At 38.6% G+C, this 21,139-nt stretch overlaps 1 protein-coding gene across 3 annotated transcripts in view; it reads right to left on the reverse strand.

The window, feature by feature from the left end:
- The window catches only part of SPECC1L (sperm antigen with calponin homology and coiled-coil domains 1 like), a 53,113-nt gene continuing 31,974 nt past the window's right edge, over nt 1-21,139 (reverse strand). For all 3 annotated transcript variants that reach the window (XM_041488559.1, XM_041488560.1, XM_041488558.1), the window contains exons 13-16: nt 18,776-18,878; nt 9,438-9,554; nt 8,845-8,904; nt 1-7,115 (exon numbers count right to left, since the gene is read on the reverse strand). In XM_041488559.1, the coding sequence (XP_041344493.1) occupies nt 7,026-7,115; nt 8,845-8,904; nt 9,438-9,554; nt 18,776-18,878 (370 nt within the window). In that variant the 3' untranslated portion in view covers nt 1-7,025. The remainder of the gene's footprint in view (nt 7,116-8,844; nt 8,905-9,437; nt 9,555-18,775; nt 18,879-21,139) is intronic.

Raw genomic sequence — 21,139 nt, forward strand, 5'->3', positions numbered from 1 at the left:
TCCTATTTGCAACCTTTATTTCATGAATAATTAAGAAGAAAACATGGCAACATTGGCAAATTGAAGGCATACATACTAAATACTCATACAGAATACATCATGGAGAAAGTAAATGCCCAGGTCTTTAGTGGTCCTTGCAAACTGAAAGCATATTGGGTCCTCCAAAAGGTTTAGCTTAACATAGGCTTGCTGACTTCTCAAGTTCCAATCATTACCAACTTGGGGCTTTCAAACCACAAACAGGGTGAAATACAACTGGAACACTCATTCAAATTTTCCTCAGAGCTGCATTTCTCAGCTCTAACCAGAAGCAAACAACATGTTTTTTCCTCCTTGCCATTTAAATATATACACTAATACACCAGCCTAAGTATTCAAGACATAAGCACTTGTTGAAACACGTTCCATGTTATTCAGAACCTGCAGGAGCACATATCTGTACACACATTTATACATGTGGGTACATCTGTACATTTATGCAAAGCCTCTCTCTATGTAAGATATGTGTAAACTATTCAAAAAGCAAAGTACTTGCACTTGTCTGGAGGAATTTCTAAACCCATACACAGACTGACACACAACAGCTGTGTTCCAGGGAAGAGTAAAACCTATACAAATCAGAAAAGCTGGAAGGATGAGAAGAGCTTTTAGAATCACTGGGTTTTATACCATCTTTAAAGGCCATGGAAAGTGAGCTTTAAATTAGCTGTTTAGGAGATACATTACTGGCTGCAGTGTCATCTCAAACAAGGTTAGTCCTTATCCAGTACAGTGCTGTGAAGTCAGACTGAGCCATCAATAAAATTCTGTTCTTCCACCAAGTCCAAAATTCCTCCCACTTCTGTCAGTTCTGCCTCACACCTGAACTGGCAGTACCCTCCAAGAGGTGGAGGGTACCAAATAATGCCCTTCTGGGTTTGATCAGGAGAGTTGTCCAGTATTAAATGGGATCACTGAATTACTTCAGAGACACTGAACAACTCCTGATCATTACTGACCTAAAGTGAACTTATAGTCTGGAGGCAAACTAGCCTATGCCTTGTTTAGTAGTGTTATACTTTCTTCCCATTAGACAATATACAGAAAAAACACATTTCTGTTCAAAAAAACCCTTCAGATACATATAAAAGTGCTACTTATAGACAGAAAAATTAACCTTACAATACACATAAAACCAAAAGTTTCTATCACACTGAAATGTTGTAAAAGTTACAAGGATTAATTACTTGAGAATGTTACATGTATTTGTGCCCTCCTAGATGAACTGATTTCCAAGTAACCATCCTAACTAAGCATATGCAATAATTGGAAACCATTAAGAGCCTCCAGAGAAATTTCAACAAAAAACAAAACAAAAAACAAAACAAAACAAAAAAATATGAAAGAAGAAAAAAAAAAAAAGAAGAGCCCCTTTTCCCTCATTTGTTGAAAGAGTTCAGAATCACAAATGGAGTATTCCATTATTGCAAGTGCAGTCCACAGTCAGAACAGGTCAGTTCATGAACTGTGGAACTGGGACTGCCAATGGCTCCTGTGCAGCAGGAAATGTCTGCTGGGCTCCCTCACTACCATATAAATACACCAGTTACATGCAATTAAAATAATACATGGATCATTAGGTGAAAATGCACATCACACATTCCTGTGCTGGGGCAGAGCAGGTTCCAAGCCTTGACTTCCCCAAGCAGCTTCCTCATATTCTAGAACTATGCAAAATACAAAAGCCTTAGAAAAGTGCAACAAAACTAGCTTTATGACATTTTTCTTTCCATTTCCATAAATACAATCTCATAAAAATATTATTAAACAGAAGCATACTTCCCAGTGGAGAACTAACAGGCCACATTTCAGCTTTCAGTAAATGATTTTGCCTAAAATGAAACCCCCTGAAAATAGGGGATTAAAATGAAACCAGCTTAATTGCATCAGGCTGCTGTTATGTTCTGCCAGAAGTTTACCCTCCTGCTCTGCATCCCCAGGTCCTGCTGGGACTGATGGGAAGCTTACGTGCAACTCTGAGGCAGACAGTGGCCTTTGGGTAAGGAATATTCCAAGCAAAAGCTAATGTCACCTGGAAGGAAGTCATCTGGTATTCATAGGTTTTACTAAAGCTTCATTGGGAGGAAATAATTGTAATATCCCAGAATGAATTAGCTCCAGGAGATCAGGACAGTGGCTTTGTCAAACAGAGTTCAACAGAGATGCAACAGGTGTTGCATCTAAACAACTGACAAGTGTAGCAAAAACATAAGGAAAAACAACTTGTATCAATTAACAGAAATCAGAACTGTACAAACCTCAACCTTTTAAGTTATTTAGCACTAATTATCCACAGCATACTTGCTACATATTCCAGATGCTTAACATCTTGGGTTAGATAATTATAGAGTGTACTACAAAGCTGATTCTGAAATCAGGGAACACAACAGAGGAACCTTAGATGAAGGAGGGACACAGCAAGCCACACAGTAATTTAAAACCCATCCAGCCCCTCTCCCGTAAAGCAGAAATACTGTTAAAAATACCTTTCTAAATAGGAACAATTGAATGTATTAAGAGCTGTCTGTGTTTTGCCAGTCAACACACACTAACTTGGGAAAGCACAACGGCACGTCCAGCACTGGTGGCTGACAAAGACACTTTAATAGCCCTTCTCACCAAGTAATGTCTCAAACTGGTTAATATTAGCCTGAAGAAGGGGATACACTAATGGTAGCTTAAAGGAAGGAGTTCCAGAAATAGAGCTCACAGAACATAAAAACCAAACAGAAATAAATATTTACCAAGCCTAGGGAAGGACCACAAACCAACCACACAGTTAACTCAGTCCATCCATGAACATGACTGTTTTAAGGTTCTCTTTCTAGACCACCTCAGCATAACTCATTTCTAGGCAAAAAGTAGCACGAAGATGTACAGCTGGATTCCTTCCCAGAAGAATTTCGCCCCTTAGGAGCTCCTGCTTGGGGCTGTGTTAGTTGCAAGAGGCAAACAAGAAGTGAAGCCACCACAGGAACACAGTTTAAAGGTGTAACTTTCACTTCAGCCTTTGGAAGGAACGGTCACACACCACCAGAACACCAGGCAGTGTCCCCAGACCAGGCACAGGTAGGAAGAAAAACACCCACAAGTTCTCCAAATCTCCAGCTTCCCAAATAATCTTGGTTAAAACTAGGCTGGAATAAAAGCTGTGCCCTGGGCCAAACCTGTACAGAAATAGAACTGAGTGAAAGTAATCTTCTGGTGATGCAAATGAACCCAAATGTCTGGAGTGCTGAAACTGAAAAAATAGCTAAGAACTTAACAGGGAGATCAGTAAGAGAAATGAGACTCCAATGTCACAGCCACACTATTCACAAGGCAGATCCTCAGCAGCTCAAACCACTGCACCATGACAGGAGGGCTCCAATTTATTTCTCTTCATGCACCTAAAACCAGAGCATCTCTGCCAGAGACATGAACAGGAGTTTACACCAATAAATTAAAGCAGAGTTCATTTAGCTCTGGCAAATTAAGGGCCTTCTAAGACACAATGATGGACATTACAGAAAAACACAAACAGTGGAAATATTTCATAAAATTGGAGACAAAAAATTATCAGAAACGCTACGTGTAACTCGAATAATACATTTTATGCAAAAGAGAGCAAAAATCTACCTTTAAATCAGAGTATGTCACAATTATATACTATATTCTGGACAAACTATCCACAAACACAAATTTAAAAGTGAAATTTTCACTCAGTTTTTCAGAGGCATGGGAATAAGACATTTTTGTAAGGGCCAGAGATTCACACTGGAGATACTAAATTAGTGTTTCTATTGAAACAAATAGCCAAATCAAACTGGATTAAACAAAACCAGCTGAAAAACAAAACTAGTGTAACACCTATAGGAGTGTTTCCACAGGGGATGACACAGCTGTACATGGATCAGGATGTCCCACAGCTCCACCTTGTTGCCCAGCCTGGCCCCAGCTGGCCATGAGTAACCCTGATGTTCTACAGCACAGGCTTTTGCAAGGCACATAGTAAAATATAAATGGATGACAACATATTTTCAGTACATTCAGAAATACCTTCTGGATTAAAAGAGAAGTAAGTCAACATAAACTTGCACTTGACACAAACAAAAAACCAGGCTGTTTCAGGATTAACTATGAACAGAAACAAAACACAACAGTATATTTATTCCACATCCAGAAGGGCTACTGCTATTTTTCCTCTTGAGCAACTGAATGTGGTTTGAACCTTGAGAGAGAGCCACACTGCAGAGTGCAGCAGGGCACTGTGTTTGCTTTAGCTCCTCCATGGCTTCATTCCTTCCCCTGGGCAGCTGTGCAGCACCTCACACGTAAAGGCTCAGACACATCAGGACACAGAAATCTCTTTCTGAAGCCCAGGGCTCCTGGGCTGAATTCACAGAGTTTTATCAGACAGATCACACCAAGAAGAAGTTCACAGAGCTCTGAAGCTCATAACACGATGCCTATTATAATTACTGCTAGCTTTTCTCTCTCTTCCTTTCTGAAAACCAGCAGTTCATGTTTTAACAGAAGGGATCTGGCAAACATGATTTCTCCTTTGACAAATGATGACACTCTCAGGGTTATTGCAGTTAAGGACTCTGACAACATTCCAGGTAAATGAAGATGACCATTGGACAGAAAAAAAAATCAGCTCAAAGCTCAAATTACCTCACCAAAACAGGTGATGAGTGAATTTAGATCAAGAAATGCTATCCTTTTCATTAGAAAAATATTATTTTTTAACTCTAAGGCAATGAATAAGACAATCATAGATAAGGATATCAGTTCAGAGGATAAACAGAAGGGTTTTAAAACACTGATTGGCAAAATCTGGAATTTAATAATAGGAGATAGAAAGCAAGAGAGTAGTAATGTGTATTTCCACTAAGACTAATCTTATTGAAACTAATGAAGAAAAAAAAAAATTGAAGAAATATAGAGGAGAGGAAAATGCATTTCAGACTTTTATTAAAATCTATTAATGAAGATCTTTCACTTGAAACCTCGTTTGCAACAATTGACTTTAGATTATGCTGGCTCTTCAAATACACCAATTAATAATCTGAGGGTCTCTACTTCTAGTTCTAAAGAGCTGCAAGAATGAGACACTTCTGCTCTGAAAACTTCTCCAAAGGCCCTCAGCACAGGTTAAGTAGTTATTTTGCAAAGTTCCATAATTCTCACAGGCACATATCAGTATAAATGTGTATTCTTATACAGTGCTAGAGACATACTGAATTATTACTCTTCACATGGGCTATGTTCTTCAGATGATGGGGTTTTGGATTTGGCAATACTTTTGAGTTAAATCTGTGCTTTTTTACCATGAAGAAGTTTCACAGATGCCAAGCACAGTTGCATTCACTGGGTTAACATCTATGACATTCAAACTGTCCTTAACAGTCGTAAGAGCACCATAGAGCAGATTTATTTTCTTTACAATGGGGTTACTGCTGAAAGAGCCTGTGCTTATAAATAGCAGCTGTTACAGAACTCACTGCTCAAGTTGGCTTCTGCTTAATATTAATGAGATGTTCCATGGCTGAACTGCTGCTAAGTGTTCAGAAAAGCAAGAGGCAGAAGCAATGACAGAGTGAAGTTTCCCCTGGATTTGACAAACAAGATTACAACAAACAGCTCGTGACAAATGGAGCCATGAAACCATTGGGAGCCATTAACATTCCACAGCAGGCCCTGAAGTGCCAGGACATATCAACTCAATGATAGCTAAGGCACTTAAACTCTTTTGCCCAAGAGCTGCTAAATGAATTCAGGTACATTTTCAGAAAGAAAAAGAAGTTGAGCAGACTAAAGTTTCTCAATTCCTTCCTTGTGACAGTGAGTCATTTCCACACAATATTTGAGATGACTGGGTGGACACACATTACATCAGTTCCTCCACAGTCCTTCCCAGAGAACATCTCACCTTCTGTCACTCAGATGTGCAAGACCAACAAAAAACACAGAAAAAAATGGCAAAGCTGGATTTTGAGACAAACTACTTCATTATTACATCTTATTGAGAGTATCTTCTCAGCAGAAGAAAGGCTATCCCAGTTCCAAACTTCCACCACAGACATCCACGACGTGTGCTCGTATTGCTGGAGAGGAAAGCCCGGGGTGGCTGCGTGTGCTGCACAGGCAAAGCAGGAAGAGAGCAAAGAACAAGCCAGACAAGGGGTGATCACGGATTCATTTCTCTTATACTGGAAGCACAGGGACTTTGCACAGGTTCCTTGAAGTGTAGTGTACCCTGAAAGCCAGGAGCTGCATGTGCTAGTCTTTACAATCCATAAGATAAAGATGAAAGCCACATCACTGTGACAGAGGTAGGCTTATAATGAAGCTTTAGAATGAAGACTTCTTCTGTGCCAGATTTTTCGAGGTATCAAGAGCACTTTTCCCCTCAATTTGTCATTATGGAATCAAAGCTTGTTTTCCTAGAATATTGTGCACATTTTAAAGGATGAAAAATAGCTGTATAGGCAGTAACTAAGTTACCATTAAGAACTCTACTGTATGGGGCTGCCATATGCTGTGGGTAGAATATTCAGAGTCTGTGAAATCGGGATGCTACAGAAAGTTCAGTAATATGATGCCATGTTATTCTTTTCCTTCTCAAAGCTTGATCTGTACATTCAGTCTCCTATATGCCAGAGGAAGCATTCATCTCACTCTCCCAGCAAAGAAAGTTTCAGGAAGTCTGACTGGAAAGGCAGCACAGAAGTAGTTCAGGCTCTTTAGGCTACATAATTAATCTGAATAGCTTAATAACTTGGGTTATTCCAAGCACTGTGGCAACAAGTTCTTACTTTTAAACAGTTGTTCCCATGCTTAGTAGCTGAAGCAATCTGAGGCAATCCATGATAGTGTCACTGAAGTTTGAGGGGACTCAAATGTTGCCAGTTTTCAGTGAAATGGGGATTAGCATTGCAGTAAGATTTCCATCTGGTAGCTCACGTTGGTTGTGTCCCATGGATCTGTTGAATGATTGGGGTTCAGGTTTCAAAGTATTTGTAAATTGCTGTAACATACAGCATGACATTCTGCCAGTCTGGACGCTCAGTTCGCACCATTTCATTGATGTCCTGTCACAGAAAACAAATTGGTCAAAATCAGGAATGAAAACCCTGAGAGCAATGTGGCAGTGTTTTCACACATTCCTGGGAATGGTAAACTTGTCAAGTTTCCACAATTTAAAGCACTGATGAAGAAAGCTCTGGTTTCTTCCATATATCTTGTATGACTTACAAAATGTAATGAATAGCATATCTGTAGACAGTTCTTTTGTTGACTTAGGACTGAAATGCCTGATGCTGTGCATGCTCAAACTGTGCCCCACTGAGCACAGCTGGTACAACAGTCAGACTTTAGTGTTCACAGAACCCTGCACCAGCCTTGCAAATCAACACAACCTACCCAGGAACCGTGAGCCACGCAATCAAGGCCCAGATATTAATTAAAGTTCAAAATTCCCATCAGGTTAAGCATCAATAATAACTGACTCCCATCTACCCTCTTCAGCACATGTACAAAGCATAACAGTGTGATGCAGTTCCTAGTAATTTCTCTTTACTGTAAGGCTCTGTTTGAAAGCTTTGGATGCAGGAATCTCCAGAACTCAAAAAAGAAGTTGTGAGTTCTTTTAGCTGAACACCAGAGAATGAATAACTTCTACTTGCATTCCACTCCTGGTTACACACAGCAGGTTTCACACCAATCTTAGCCCCTCACTCATGTAATATGGATGAGAAAAAAAATGCACAAACCTCCACATCACACACAGTGTGGATGTAGGTATGCAAATAGCTACTAACTTCTTCAGACGGATGCAATTTGCACTTAAACTGAATTCCATTCAATTTGCCTGTTTGGAGTATCTTTAATGAAGTACATCACAAAAAGGAAGGGCAGACAGCAACCATTTGGACCAAGGCTGAGTTAAGCAAGAATTTCTGTAGTTATTTTCCACTATCTCATTCTTACATCAGCACTTGGTAGAAAACTTCCACATCTGAAATCAGTGCCAAAGTCAAAGTACGAAAGCCCAGGAGTTGCACTGCCATTGTCAGCAAACACAATGCTGGGGGGTAAAAGCACTGATAAGGATCAAGGAAAGTGTTATTTTTAAAAACTCTGTTGTACTGTTAGCTGCTAACTATGGCAGCTTTGTTAGAACTTAGGTTGCAAAAGTATCACTTAAATCTCCTTTCTGATAATGGCCATTTCAGCTGAGCTTTTGTGGTCACTCACAAGGGTTTGGGATACTCCCAACTCCACACCTTCAGAAATGCTCCTGTTCTAGTAAACACTCTATACTGAAAACTAAGTCTTGTGAAATTTGTGTAAGGCAACTTTTAAACAATCACTGAATAAAACCTTACAACTATTTGCAACGATGGCAAATTAAAGTCTAAACTTAAGAGGCAAATCTCAACTCTCACACTACACTGAGAAAAAGGAACAAATTACATTGCTTGATTTGTAGCTCCAGAGTTCAAAAAATCCTGAATTATTTAGAAGTAGGTCAGAGACAGGACAGATTTAATGGATTCTTGAAATCTTATTCTCAAATTATTCTCAAAAAAATCCACTATCATTATTAATATTTATTTTCATATTGGGGGATAAGTGAACCTTCTTTTTAAAGCTTAACCAGTCTGCATTTCAGTCACTATTTAGTGCAATAACCTCTAGCTGAGCTCATCTGCTGCTATTTTTAAGTATAAACATCGAGATCTTTTGAGAATATAAAAGAGAGTAATTTTGATTTTTATAAGTGGGTCATAATTCATCCAATATACAATTAAATCTTACCAGAGTAGATTTGATGCCAACACTTTCAGCTGCCTGAAAAGCCAAAGTGAAATTTCTTCTCTGCATGAAACATGAAAACATGTTAGAAAACAAGGAAATACTATTTTAATTTCAACAAAATGGTCTTAAGAATGTTCATAATAATGCTACTACTTAAATTTCAAATGGAGTATATAATATGACTACAGCAATTTTAAAAAGCCGTAGGAATGAATGTGTTTTAATATCATCCAAAAATGTATAAAATTTTTTATTAATTGCCTGTTCAGAAGATAATGCTGAATATCATTGTCAGCAAAGAACTGAGTTATAAAAGACTAAAAAAGAGATTATTTATTCTCTGAAAAGAATAAATAAATAAAATCTCTTAATGCATTAATGAAATTATATTTTGTTTTCAGGATCTGTTATCATTGATTGTACATCGTGGGCCAACCAGTAGGTAGGAATTGTGGCAGACCAGAATACAAAGAGATGATTTGGAAATCCTAGTAACACTGGGGTTTTTAGAACTGAAATTAGTTCACTGGTCTTAATTAACTCAAGTCAGCTAAAGCACTGCAGTCCTGGGAATGGGATTTTTAATGTCTTACCTTGTCCTGGCTGTTCAGTTCTTGATAGGGAATATGGGCTGGGAGGTAAGTGTGGAGAACTGCACAGAAAGCCAGGCCATCATTCCAGCTGCTGCTGAAGTTTGTGATGTCAATATTCTTGAAGGGAAAAAAATAAAAGCAATATTAAAACAGTAATCTAACAATTATTACATGCTGCCAATTCATCAATACTTCTTTTTAATACCTTCAAAGAAATTGGCAGAGAAAATGGACAGCCCAATACCAAAGTTCTGTGGTAAGAACTGCACTACTAACAGAGGAAAACAAAATAATACAGTGATAAGAAAGTCAGTTATTTTATATATTAATCTCAGATAATTTTAAGTCCTCCCTCAAAAAAAAGTGCAAAATGTGGGCTTGAGTGTGTGTTAAAAGCTGTAAAATGTTGTGCTAGAGAAGATAATGGATTTGGTGCAACTGTACCACAAACACAAATTTAAAAGTGAAATTTTCACTCAGTTTTTCAGAGGCATGGGAATAAGACATTTTTGAGAGAGCCAGAAATTCACACTGGAGATACTAAATTAGTGTTTCTATTGAAACAAATAGCCAAATCAAACTGGATTAAACAAAACCAACTGAAAACCAAATCTAGAGTAACACCTATGGAAATGTTTCCATCCACAGCATCCAGAGGATGACACAGCTGTACATGGATCAGGATGTCCCACAGCTCCACCTTGTTGCCCAGCCTGGCCCCAGCTGGCCATGAGTAACCCTGATGTTCTACAGCACAGCCCCAAGACAGAACAGCAAACAAGGCAAAGACGTGTACCCCAAATCTCTGATCAGACAACGTGCTCCTATCTGTTCATCTTCATTCTATTTTCTGCTTCTACCAAATTCATATCCAGGCAAAACTTCTAAATGATGAGGAAAAGTATTTTCTTTTTTAAACAAACCGTTTCTCTATAGAAACTGATGTGACCAAGATCGCAAACAAAAGTTAACTTTTATTTGGAAGTAAAGATGTTCAAGCAGATTTAGTGCTGACAGTAGCAGAGAATCTTTGGGATTGAAACTGAAATTGAAAACTGCTGTCTTGCACTCTTGATCTTTTAGTTCCCGTAGGAAACTCAGTGGCACTGGTAAATGCATCTCCTGAGACTGTATAAATTATTGTAGAGTCAGCCCAGTCCAAAAGAGTTATGAACAAGATGCCTCAGTGACCTTTTAAATGAGTGTGTATTTGGCTGTTGGCAGTCAAACAATGTTAGAGAGGCTAAGTGGATAGCAGTCAGTTTAAACTTTAATTAGGAAACAACCAGTAACAACAATATATCATATATCTTTTACACTTTCATGGAGAAATAGAAATATGCTTTAATATCTAACCCACTTAACTGGGCTCAAGCAGAAGCTTATTTAGTTTTCAAACAGGAACAGAAGGAACTAAAACCTGCAGTGACAGAAGCGCAGGATCACAATCAGCTGAGCCAACCTTTCACCTGACAGCAATTTAGTCACCATCAGCTGTCCTGGACAAGACACTAGAGCTGGTTATTGCTAAGGCAGAGAACCCCACCCAGAGCCAGTGCTCAGTGCCAGTTAGCCCAGGCCGCTTGGACTTCACACGAACAACAGCCACAACCTCCTCGACAGAGGAAAAAAACAGAACTCTGGGCAATTTCTAGAAGAATGTGAGGGAAATCTTGGTTTCCTGCTCAGCTCCAGCACTTGTGCTGTGAAGTGGCCCCGTGCAGGCCGGCTCTGGGGTCAGTGTACGTGCCGGGGCTCACGGGGCCCGCGGCCGGAGCCGCGCACGCGGAAACGGCGCCCGAGACCCCCGGGCTGTGGGAACTGCTCTGCTCTCAGCTTCCTCCAGCCACAGGCTGGGAAAACTCACCAGCAAGGGGAAAAAAATGAAGGGAGAGAAAAAAAAACCCTCTCTCTCTTTTTTCCTCAAGAGAGACAGGAAATTGGATTTAAATTAATGCCTGGTTAAAGCTTTCTCAATGTTACTTAAATTAAGGAAACATATGCAACACATAGGATGAGGTTTTAAGGAAAAAAGGGAAAAATGTCAGACTGTTAAAGCCAATAAATTTCTACATGTGTCCATTTACAGAAGTCACTTTTTGGAAAGTTCTCTCCTCCTGCCCTGTACCCAACAAGGCCTCAGGCTCACGTGTTTGTCAGTAAGATGGATAAAGGTAGGGAGAGGGGCTTTTCCTGCCACAGACTTTGTGTGTGGCACGCTGGCTGTAAAAATCAGGTGTGAATGATCACGTGTGCTTTGCTATACAATCCACCGAGGGAGAAAAACTCAAACCTGGTTTTCACCTCTTGGCTGAAACGTTCTCCCTCCTTCCCTGAGATGACCAAGTGATGTGGGAAGGGGAGCAGAAAGATGTACACTGGCATTGCCAGAATGAAATTACAACAAGCAAAAGTCTTCTTCTCTTCAACATTACAATTGTACAAACTGAAATCTTCACTTTAATACTAGTAAGTATTCATAGAATGCTGAATTTTTAATATAAACACTGTGGGGGGAAAGGGCCACTCAAAGTACACCTACAAGTTTGGTTGGTTCTCAAACAAAACCAAACTCACCATATCCCATTTTTCTAAATCATCTTGTAGGGTCCAGCTTTTATTATTAAGACAACAAGAAGAAAACAAACCTATCATCCAAGAATTTTAATGTATCCAGAGAAGCTGAATTAAATACAACGGAAGGAAACAATTAAAAGGGACTGGTTTCTGTTTCCAATTGCTCTAAGCATTATGAATTATTATTACCTCTCAGACTAAAAGAAGTATAATATTGGTCAGACAGTAAAAACAAATGTAGAAATGGGACAGATTGTCATTTAAACTGAAAATTTAATTTTTCATGTAGGGCTTTGAGCACATAACTGGCACATTTAAATACAGCAAATTTTATTTCCTAAATGCTTTTAACTACTTGTGGTTTTTTTGAAAAAGCTTGGTCAGTATAATGAAATCAATCTTGCATTAAACTCTTATTTCTCAAAGAATTGATGGTAAACAGAACATCAGCCTAAAATCTCTGCCATAATTTCTTCTTTGTTATTGCTTTTATTAAGTAATTGGCTCTATTAAGAGAATTCTGCTGGAATCTAATCTAGAATTATTCTTCCAGAATTATTCTTCAGACCACAAAGTATTAAAGCAACTGAAGGACATACTTTCAGATAAATTGTCAAATGAGGAAAAAGCTTTTCTGGAGATAAATGAACTAGAAGGGCATTTATCATCCCTTGTCTATTAATGATTAATAGACAGGATGGGAGTGAAGTCACCTCTGTATTTGGGGTAGGTGGTTTTTAAAAAGGTGATTTTTACAAAAGTTAAGTAACAGACCATTGTCAAAAAAAGGAAGACACTTTCCAGCCAGGAGTAAACAACAGAGTTAAAAATTTGTAAGACTTTCTGAAGACAGAATATAAAAATATAAAGTGAAAAATAGATGGTATTAGAACAACTTGGTAGATCCACAACCAAGCAGCATTTCAAGCATGACTCCAGCCCCTGCTGAACAGGAAACTGCAGAGTAGGAGCAGCCACCACAAAATGAGGATTCCCTTGAGCTCACATAGACAAAAAATACCAAAACCAGTATATCCCATGAAGCTATCTACACTGCTTAACAGACTGGGCTCTGCATAACATCAGTCTATCAATCTCTGCAAACCTATGGCTATTCTAAAACTTACCATTTTAGAATGGTTTTAACCACCATACTGCTAATTTTAAAATTTTCTCCTATTGATTTTTGCAATAATTCTAAATTAATAGAGGATCTAAAGTCAGTGAAAATACTTTTTTCTTTGAAAACCAAGAAACAGATGTTAACTATTATAACCCAGTAACTCCTTAATTTTTTTTTATCCCCCCAGAAAACTTTCGCAGCTAAAAAACCCCACAAACATCAAGAAACCCAACTACAGAAAACACAGTTTCTAACTTGCAGTTACAAGTTAAGAACAAAGCAATTTTAATGACTTTTTAAGACACATCCCCATCTTCAATCTCCCTGAATTGTGGACACCAGAACTCCAGCAGAGGAGCATCCTGCACAGCAGCTATTTCTCCACCCCTTGTTCTGCACAAGGAGGAGACACTCCCATATCCAAACTTGGTTTGGCTCTCAAAAGAGTCAGGACATGAAGAAAATAAAAGCATGTGTCTGTGTCTCTCTTGTATTAGTTAATTAAATAAGTGGGTTGAGAAAGCAAAACCATTAATATGATTCTGTGCTATAATATATTAAAGTCTTAAAACAAGATTTGAAGTTTTAGTGTGCAGACCTTAGCAGGCTTCTTCCCATGGCAGAAAATTACTAGTAAAATGCTTTTAAAAGGTTTTAAAGCTACGTGCACAAAAGAAAAGAGTATCCATTACAGAAGATTACAAAGGTTAACTACAACACAACTGCCATCCATGCTCCATTGAATCAGGATTCACTGACTCTCAAATCATGGAATAAAGCTGTGGCTATCTGCTTCTGGCAGTGGGTGAGAACATGAAAGTATTTCTGGAATAGACTTAGCAGCAGTCCCAACTACTGCCTCCTCAATCCCAGCTTCTGGAAAGGCAGTAAGTGGCAAATACAGACCAACAAAATCCTTAAACACTGACTGGTAATGTTTCTTTCCATACCAAACACATGTTATTTTTCACTTTGGGCACAAAGAAGAACCATAAAAGAAGCAGTCATTCTCACAAAATCCAGTAATAGCTTCAGACATTAGTGTCTAAAACACTTAGAGGTACAGACAGCTTCATAATTTATTCTAAATTTTGTCATAATTAAGTCTAACAAGTTGACATTTTTCTATTATCAGAATCCAATCCAAACACAAAAAGGAAGCATGTCTTTCCATAACTCAACCATTTTTGGCTAAAGCATCAACTTAAACCAAGGAGAGAAGTGTTTTTGGCATCCTGACTGTTCTGATGAATCAACCAGAGAGCACAGAATGCACACCCTGCAGTCAGTATTTGAACACAGGCTTGCATAAGCACAGTCGTGTCCTTTTCTTGTGCATTTTTAAAATCAATATAGTACTTTCAATAGAATATGGCCTAGCTCAGTGTTAATAAGTCTAAAAAAAAAAGGAACCTGAACAATTTTTTACTTCTAGTTTTGTTATTCCACACTTATTGGCCAAGCACAAATGAAAGCATTGCTTGATTCCAAGGAGCATTGAGCATAGCATTCAATTTTTTGCAAGACATGTAGCTTTGATCTGTACAGGAGGTAAAAATTAGGTCTTTGCAGCAGAAGTCTTTCCAGAAAGCAGCATTGCATGAAATAGAGTACAAGAGGACATGGCTACACTAAGTGTATCTGTAGCTAGAAAGTGTAAATCTTAAAGAAAATTGAAAAAAAAAAATAGTCTATTCTTGTTGCAGTTTTGTGACAATTGCTTTTTTGGTGTCAGACTTCTGGAAGTGAATTATCTTTCAGAATGCTGACAAAAATGGAAAATAAATTGAAATACTGGTAGAGATAAGAATGGGTAAGGATGTGTGTATCCTGTTTGTTGGTCCTCTTTTAACATGAAACATGCATGCTCACATCCTTTTTGGGACTTTTATTAGCTGTGTACTCAAAATGAAAGTCGCTGTGCTCCAGCCAGGGTAAATGCTCCGTAACAGCTGGATGGGATTACTTTATGCTTTGAAGATATCTGGAATTTATGACAGTTTTATGACACAGCACATATTTTAGAGGAGCCAGGAGGAATCTCTCCTCTGAAAAATGCAGCACTTGGCTCTGTACTCTGCAGCAGTGTCAGATCCTGAGCAAAGCTAACACATGATGAAATTTCAACTATTTTGTGCCTGTTGATCTGAAAACTAAAGGTGATTTGTTCCTCTTTTATCTAAATGCTTATCTTGGGAGCAGCTCTCCTCTCTCATGGCTTAGAGATCTGCTCAGCCCAGAATTCAATGCAGCTCAGTAACTTGTGTGTGCAATTGTGTCAGGACTGGAGGCTCTGGGTGGAAGTTAATAGAGAACCTGCCTCTGCTAGTCCTGCACTGACCTTCTGCAGATCACCATCCTCCAAACCTGAGCTCCAAGGAGAAATCTGCCTGCAAACAACACTCGGGCAGCATGTCAAAAGCTACAATATAGTAAGAGATGAAGTAATTCAGGTTTTTACACCAGAAACTTCTCTTATTTTCATTGGCTGTATCAACCTGATTTTTTTACTGCGGTCTTGAAGAAACATTTGGAACACAGTTAAATATTAACAACTACATTTAACGGTGACTATTTATTTATTCCCCTCCAAATTCGCTTGAATAGATCAAGAAAAGTATACAATGAAGTTATTTACAGTGTTTTTTAACAGGGTTTATTCCACTATAATGGACTGAAATGAAGAGCTTCACCACACTATCATATTTTAATTATTTAGCATTCACAAAGTTTCAAGCTTCTAAGGCAGAAATAAGTACCTAAGACTTTTAATCAAAAGCTTGAAAGCAATTTTCTAGAAGGGATAGGAAAGCAGGAGGTATTTCTCTTCCATTTTACTTGAGCTGACAAAAACACCATACCAGTTATACCAGACAATTCTTTAGGGCTGTGTTCTCCACAAGTATCTTGTGAGTAAAGAAAACCTTCTCTCTTTGAAACAGGACAGACTTTGGTGTGGGTTTTTTTGGATTTATTTTTTCTATTTAAAGAAATTTATTTTATTAAATAAAATAAATATCAGCAGTATTTTACCCTGCTGAAAAGGACAAACCAACTCCACCACACCTCACACCTGGTGTTTAACAGGCTAAACCACTGGCAGCTCACCTAGAACTCTATACACCTTCAAAAAAATTCTAGAAATTAAAATTTGTATCTTATTTGTGTGATTACTGTTTTTTAGTATTTGTTAGCTACTTTCCACTATCCAGTGTGAAATATAACACCAGAGATGAAAGACAAAACAATACCAGGAGCAAACATGTCTCTGTTATAAAAGGAGCTTTAACTCAAGGTGCATGGCTCCATCTTCCCTGTGAAACACCAACAGCTGAAATAATTTTCTATAAATACCTTACATGCATTTATGCATAAAGACCTGCAGCTGTGAGACATCACCTCCAGGTGAGAGGGAGAAAACAAGACAAAAAAAGTGATTACTGTTGGCAGTGGATGAATTAGTTGTGATTTAAACACATCTTGAAAAATACTGGCTTACAGGGTTTTACCTAAGTATTGGTAGTTTAAAATGAATAGGACAAAATTAAGAAAATAATTATTCTGAAACAAAAGGTCTTTCTTTTCTTTTGCTTGTTTCCAAATGATGGTTACAATCGTTCAGGTGATTTTAGAACTTGTTACAGACTCCATCTCATATCCTTCCTTTAGCCTGCCTTATTTACAGCTAATATTGGATAGAAATTGGTGACTGGATAAAGGTGACCTACTGCCCTTCCTAAAGGAAAAAGTTGGGATATTTAGGACTTGTGTTCTGTGAGGCTCCTGCAGCAGCTCAGAGACAGAGGAGGGCTGGGCAGCCAGCATGTACCTGCAGCTCAGAAAGCTTGTGCTGGCTCTCACCCAGGTGCTAAAGCAAACAAAACAACAGTGGTACAGAGGAAAAGTAGGGGTTCTGATGACAGGAAATGCTGTCAGGGGAGAAAAGGGAGCAGTGGCAGAGTGTGAGACACCAGGAAGAGCTGGAGGTAAAGGGGGTACCCTGTCCATGCTTGGATGACAGGGAAGGAAGAAGAGCTGAGTACCTTCAGCAAGACTGAATGAGGAAGGGAGATGTTCATTAACCTGATGCTTGTCTCCTGTTTGTCAGTTTTGAACACACATAGTTTTAAAATAAATGAAGCAGAGATTCATTGAAAATAAAAAAAGATCCTTATCTGTTATTGATAACAGTGAGATGCCAGCAATCTGGATAAGCACTGTTCACAATGAATACAGCGCTGGGTATGTTTAAAACATTAGAATACCACCAACACAGCGTTCAACCAGAACTGAATTTCAGGGGATGCTGAAAATAATCAAATTCTGCACAACAAAGAAATGAAAAATGAGTGTGCCTAAAGCAAAAGCCATTCTTCTCCCAGAACTACTTAATATAACCTGCTGATACTATCTTACCATTTCAATGAAGGCATTGCAGTGGCTCTGCAGATGCTCTGTGCTTTCTCAGTACCATGCTGCAGGTTCTGAACCAAGTACAGAAAGTTTCAAAAGCTATCCTTTTAGCAGTGTTTATAAAACTCCAGGAATTAGAAGCAGCAATCTGTAGAATCAGAAGGGTATTCTTGAATGTGCACACAACTACAGAGTGAAGTTTGGAATAATTTCTATCACTTTTCCTAACCAGATTAACGAAGCTGTCAAATTCATCTTTCATGTCAAGACAATATGGGAAAATATTTTTGCACTTAGTTCTAGGATTTATAAAGCAATGTAACATCCTGCCTTTTTTAAAATGTGGGGAAGGAGAAAGGCTCTTTCCACAAAGCTGCTTCTCCTCAGAAATAGCACAGTTGAGTATCAGACGTGCCACAGGAAGAGGGGGAGGGTTATATCCCAGCCTGTCCATTGTGCTGGAGGAGGACTTTTCCTATGGATGGGCCACCATCCTGTTATGTGGCTCTCAACTTCCTCCTGCATTGTGAGGATCAAGTCATGGAAAGAGTAAAGTTCTTAAACTGAGGATTGTGTTGGGAACTCCAAACACTTTCAATACAAGTTAACCAAACAAATACATCATGGTCAGACTATTAACATCCTGGTTTAGTTTGCTGAAGCCACTATTCTTTTGAAAAAATAATGTAATCAGGAGAACTCTGGACAGTTATCTTGTTAGTTTTTTTGGCTTCTGATAACATTTGGACCAAGTGAAAAAAAAAAAAAAGTCTGCAACCACAGTGGAAAGCCAAGTTCAAAAGGCAAGACAATGCCACCTTCACAAAACAAACTGTCCCTAAGAGGGCAAATGGGAGTGCATTCAAAGACCCAAAGAAAACCCTATGATAATTACCTATAAAAAAGAAATCTCTGAAATCTGAGAAATCGTACTCTAGCTGCATTTGGGAAACATTAACTTAAACATTAAGTTGATAAAGTTTCAGCTCCAGTTTCACAAGTGCAACCTGTGAAAGGCTGATTTCAAGCACCCCAGTGGGAGGGCAGCTGCCCCCTTAAGAAAAAGCTGTGGAGCCAAGTGACTGAGGAGCTGCTGGTGCTGGAGCAGCACCAGGAGCACACGTTCCAGGGGGAGGGAACAGGGCATGCCAGGGCACTCAGTCCATGCAGTCAGGTGTGGAGCAGCCTGGCACCACTGCACACAGTCAGCCAGCAATGCAGGTACCTGGTAGCCCTCTGTTTTCTTCTGGCACCACTTCAGCAGGGCGTTCCTCTTGGAGCCTCCATATTCTCTTGCAAGGGCAGACAAGGGATCTTTCCTCTCTTCCCTAGGAACAAGGCCAGAAGAGCTTATAACACAACAGAAATAGGTATTTATAAAGGCTCAAATAGAAGGACAAATTCTTGGCACGCTGGAAGTAGCAGGATACGACACTTATAACTGAAAAACAGAACACCCAGGAATACCTGCAAAAGACTTTTGAGTTAGTTTGGAGTAATTCTTTCATTAAAAAATAATCCTTCTTTTTCCTTTAAGCTTTTTTACTAGATCTTTCCACCTCAATGATATATTTCTTTCTAAGAGTTTGAAAAATTAAACTCACAACATAGTAAGTTCCAGCCTGAACCATTAAGCTAACTCAAGTGACTTTATTTCTTATTTAGAAAGAATATAAACTGATGCTATCTCTTTTGCATCTCATGGCTGATTACAAATGTCACCTTGAAACAACAAGTTTGCATATGAGCAGCATGGTGTTATTAACAGAACGTTTGCCTGAGACCTGGAGTTCTCAAAAAAGAAGGGGGAGATCTATGTAGGCTGATCTGCCATTTGATGTATTAGCACAATAAAAGCAGTCAATTAATTTCAATTCCAGTTTGTCAAGCTATCTTAAGTAATTTTTTCCTAAAGAAAAGATTGGGAAAGAAAAGAACAACCTAACTAAATTGGCCATTTTTTCATGAGTCTTACATTACAAGTATCTCTTTACCAGACTTCAAAAATTAATTCTTAGATTAAAAAATATATATTATAGAGGCTAATACTTCTTTAGTGGCCTGGTTACATGACTTAGTATTTCTATAGATATTATAATGAACAGTCTTTGACAAAAGGAGCAAGTACCACCATTATGGATACTAGTTACCACACCGGAAGTGTGACAGCGATTGTTCTTGTTTTTAATAATCTCCATTTGGAAAATTAAAACAAGACAGCTATCAGTGAACTTCAAAGACTTCCCCATCTGCCATTTTTAAAGAGTTCTATCAGATGTAAGCAAAGTTTTCACAAAATTCATCAAAATTATACCCTAAGTTACTCTTTCTGAATATTTCCCAAAAGACATTGGGATTGTATACATTCACTCTCAAATCTTCAACTCTTTGTTCTTTACAGCCTATATGATGACTGGACAGAGGGGTGGAATGTGTAAGTAAATAATAGCACCAGTGGATTCTCTGCTGCAGATTTACAGGTAGCAACTCTCCAGCTCCTGCTAAGGGAAAAGAAAGCATCCTTGGAATGTGAGTATCTTCCTGTGTGCGTGCTATAAACAGAACACCAGAGACTGTTCCATGTACCAGCATCTCTTGGTCAATGCACAAGAGAGAACGTGGCCCAACACACAAGCAAATGTTTCAAGGCACTGATCTTAAGTACATGTATTGCAGTTTTCTTGGCCAGTCTTCACTGACATATGGATGGGCAGGATCTCCAAGTTACTTAGAGATAACAGTTGAAATAGCCATGAAAATTTATGCCCAGCAGGACAGTAAACACAAAACAGTAACTGCTATCCTTGATGCTGAGCCTTCAAACCTCACTGCTCATCTTGATTTAACATGACAAAGAAGTCAATAATTGTGCATTTAAAATATGAAATAAATTATCTGAATAGGTCACTGTACCAGAACTTCATAGGCACCACATAGCCAGAATGATGCTTCAAGAAATTCTGTATTTCAGTTCTTAAATCAGTACAAATATCAACAACTTACACTGGTGATTTTCTTCTTTGGTGATTGAAATAAGTAACAATGGGATTGCATATTCAATCTATAATGAGGGTTATGCAACACTATGAGAACTGAAGAACAGAGATCTGGGGCAACAATAGAACTCAAATAAAAATATCCCTCTCTCTTTACGCTAAACATACTGTTTAGCCATGAGGGAGCTGTACAGCCTGTTCTCAAATTCCAGCAAGAGCACATGGTTTATATCAGGTTCTCACAGTTATGAAAACACTGCTGAAAAAAATAAATTAGAATTAAGTTGTATGGAGACAACGAGAAATGGTTTAACATACAAATCTTACATGTTCACATATTAGGTCAACTGCATTCCAAATCAAAGAGCTAATGAAGTTTCAATTAGAACAGAGAACAGTAAACTGTAAGTATTTGTTCTAGTGAGGTACACCAATAACTGTTTATCTTCCAATAACTTTCAGAAAAAGGTAGGGGAACAGAGGAATCTGATCTCCAAAGCCACACTCATCACCACACACCCAGTGCTGCACAGCCCATTAAGTCTTTTGTAGCACTGAACACTGCAGGCAATGGTTGGGAGCACAGTAATGAT

This window comes from Pyrgilauda ruficollis, unplaced genomic scaffold (genome assembly GCF_017590135.1).
Source record: "Pyrgilauda ruficollis isolate IOZ18807 unplaced genomic scaffold, ASM1759013v1 scaffold9, whole genome shotgun sequence".
In the NCBI taxonomy this organism is placed as follows: Eukaryota; Metazoa; Chordata; class Aves; order Passeriformes; family Passeridae; genus Pyrgilauda; species Pyrgilauda ruficollis.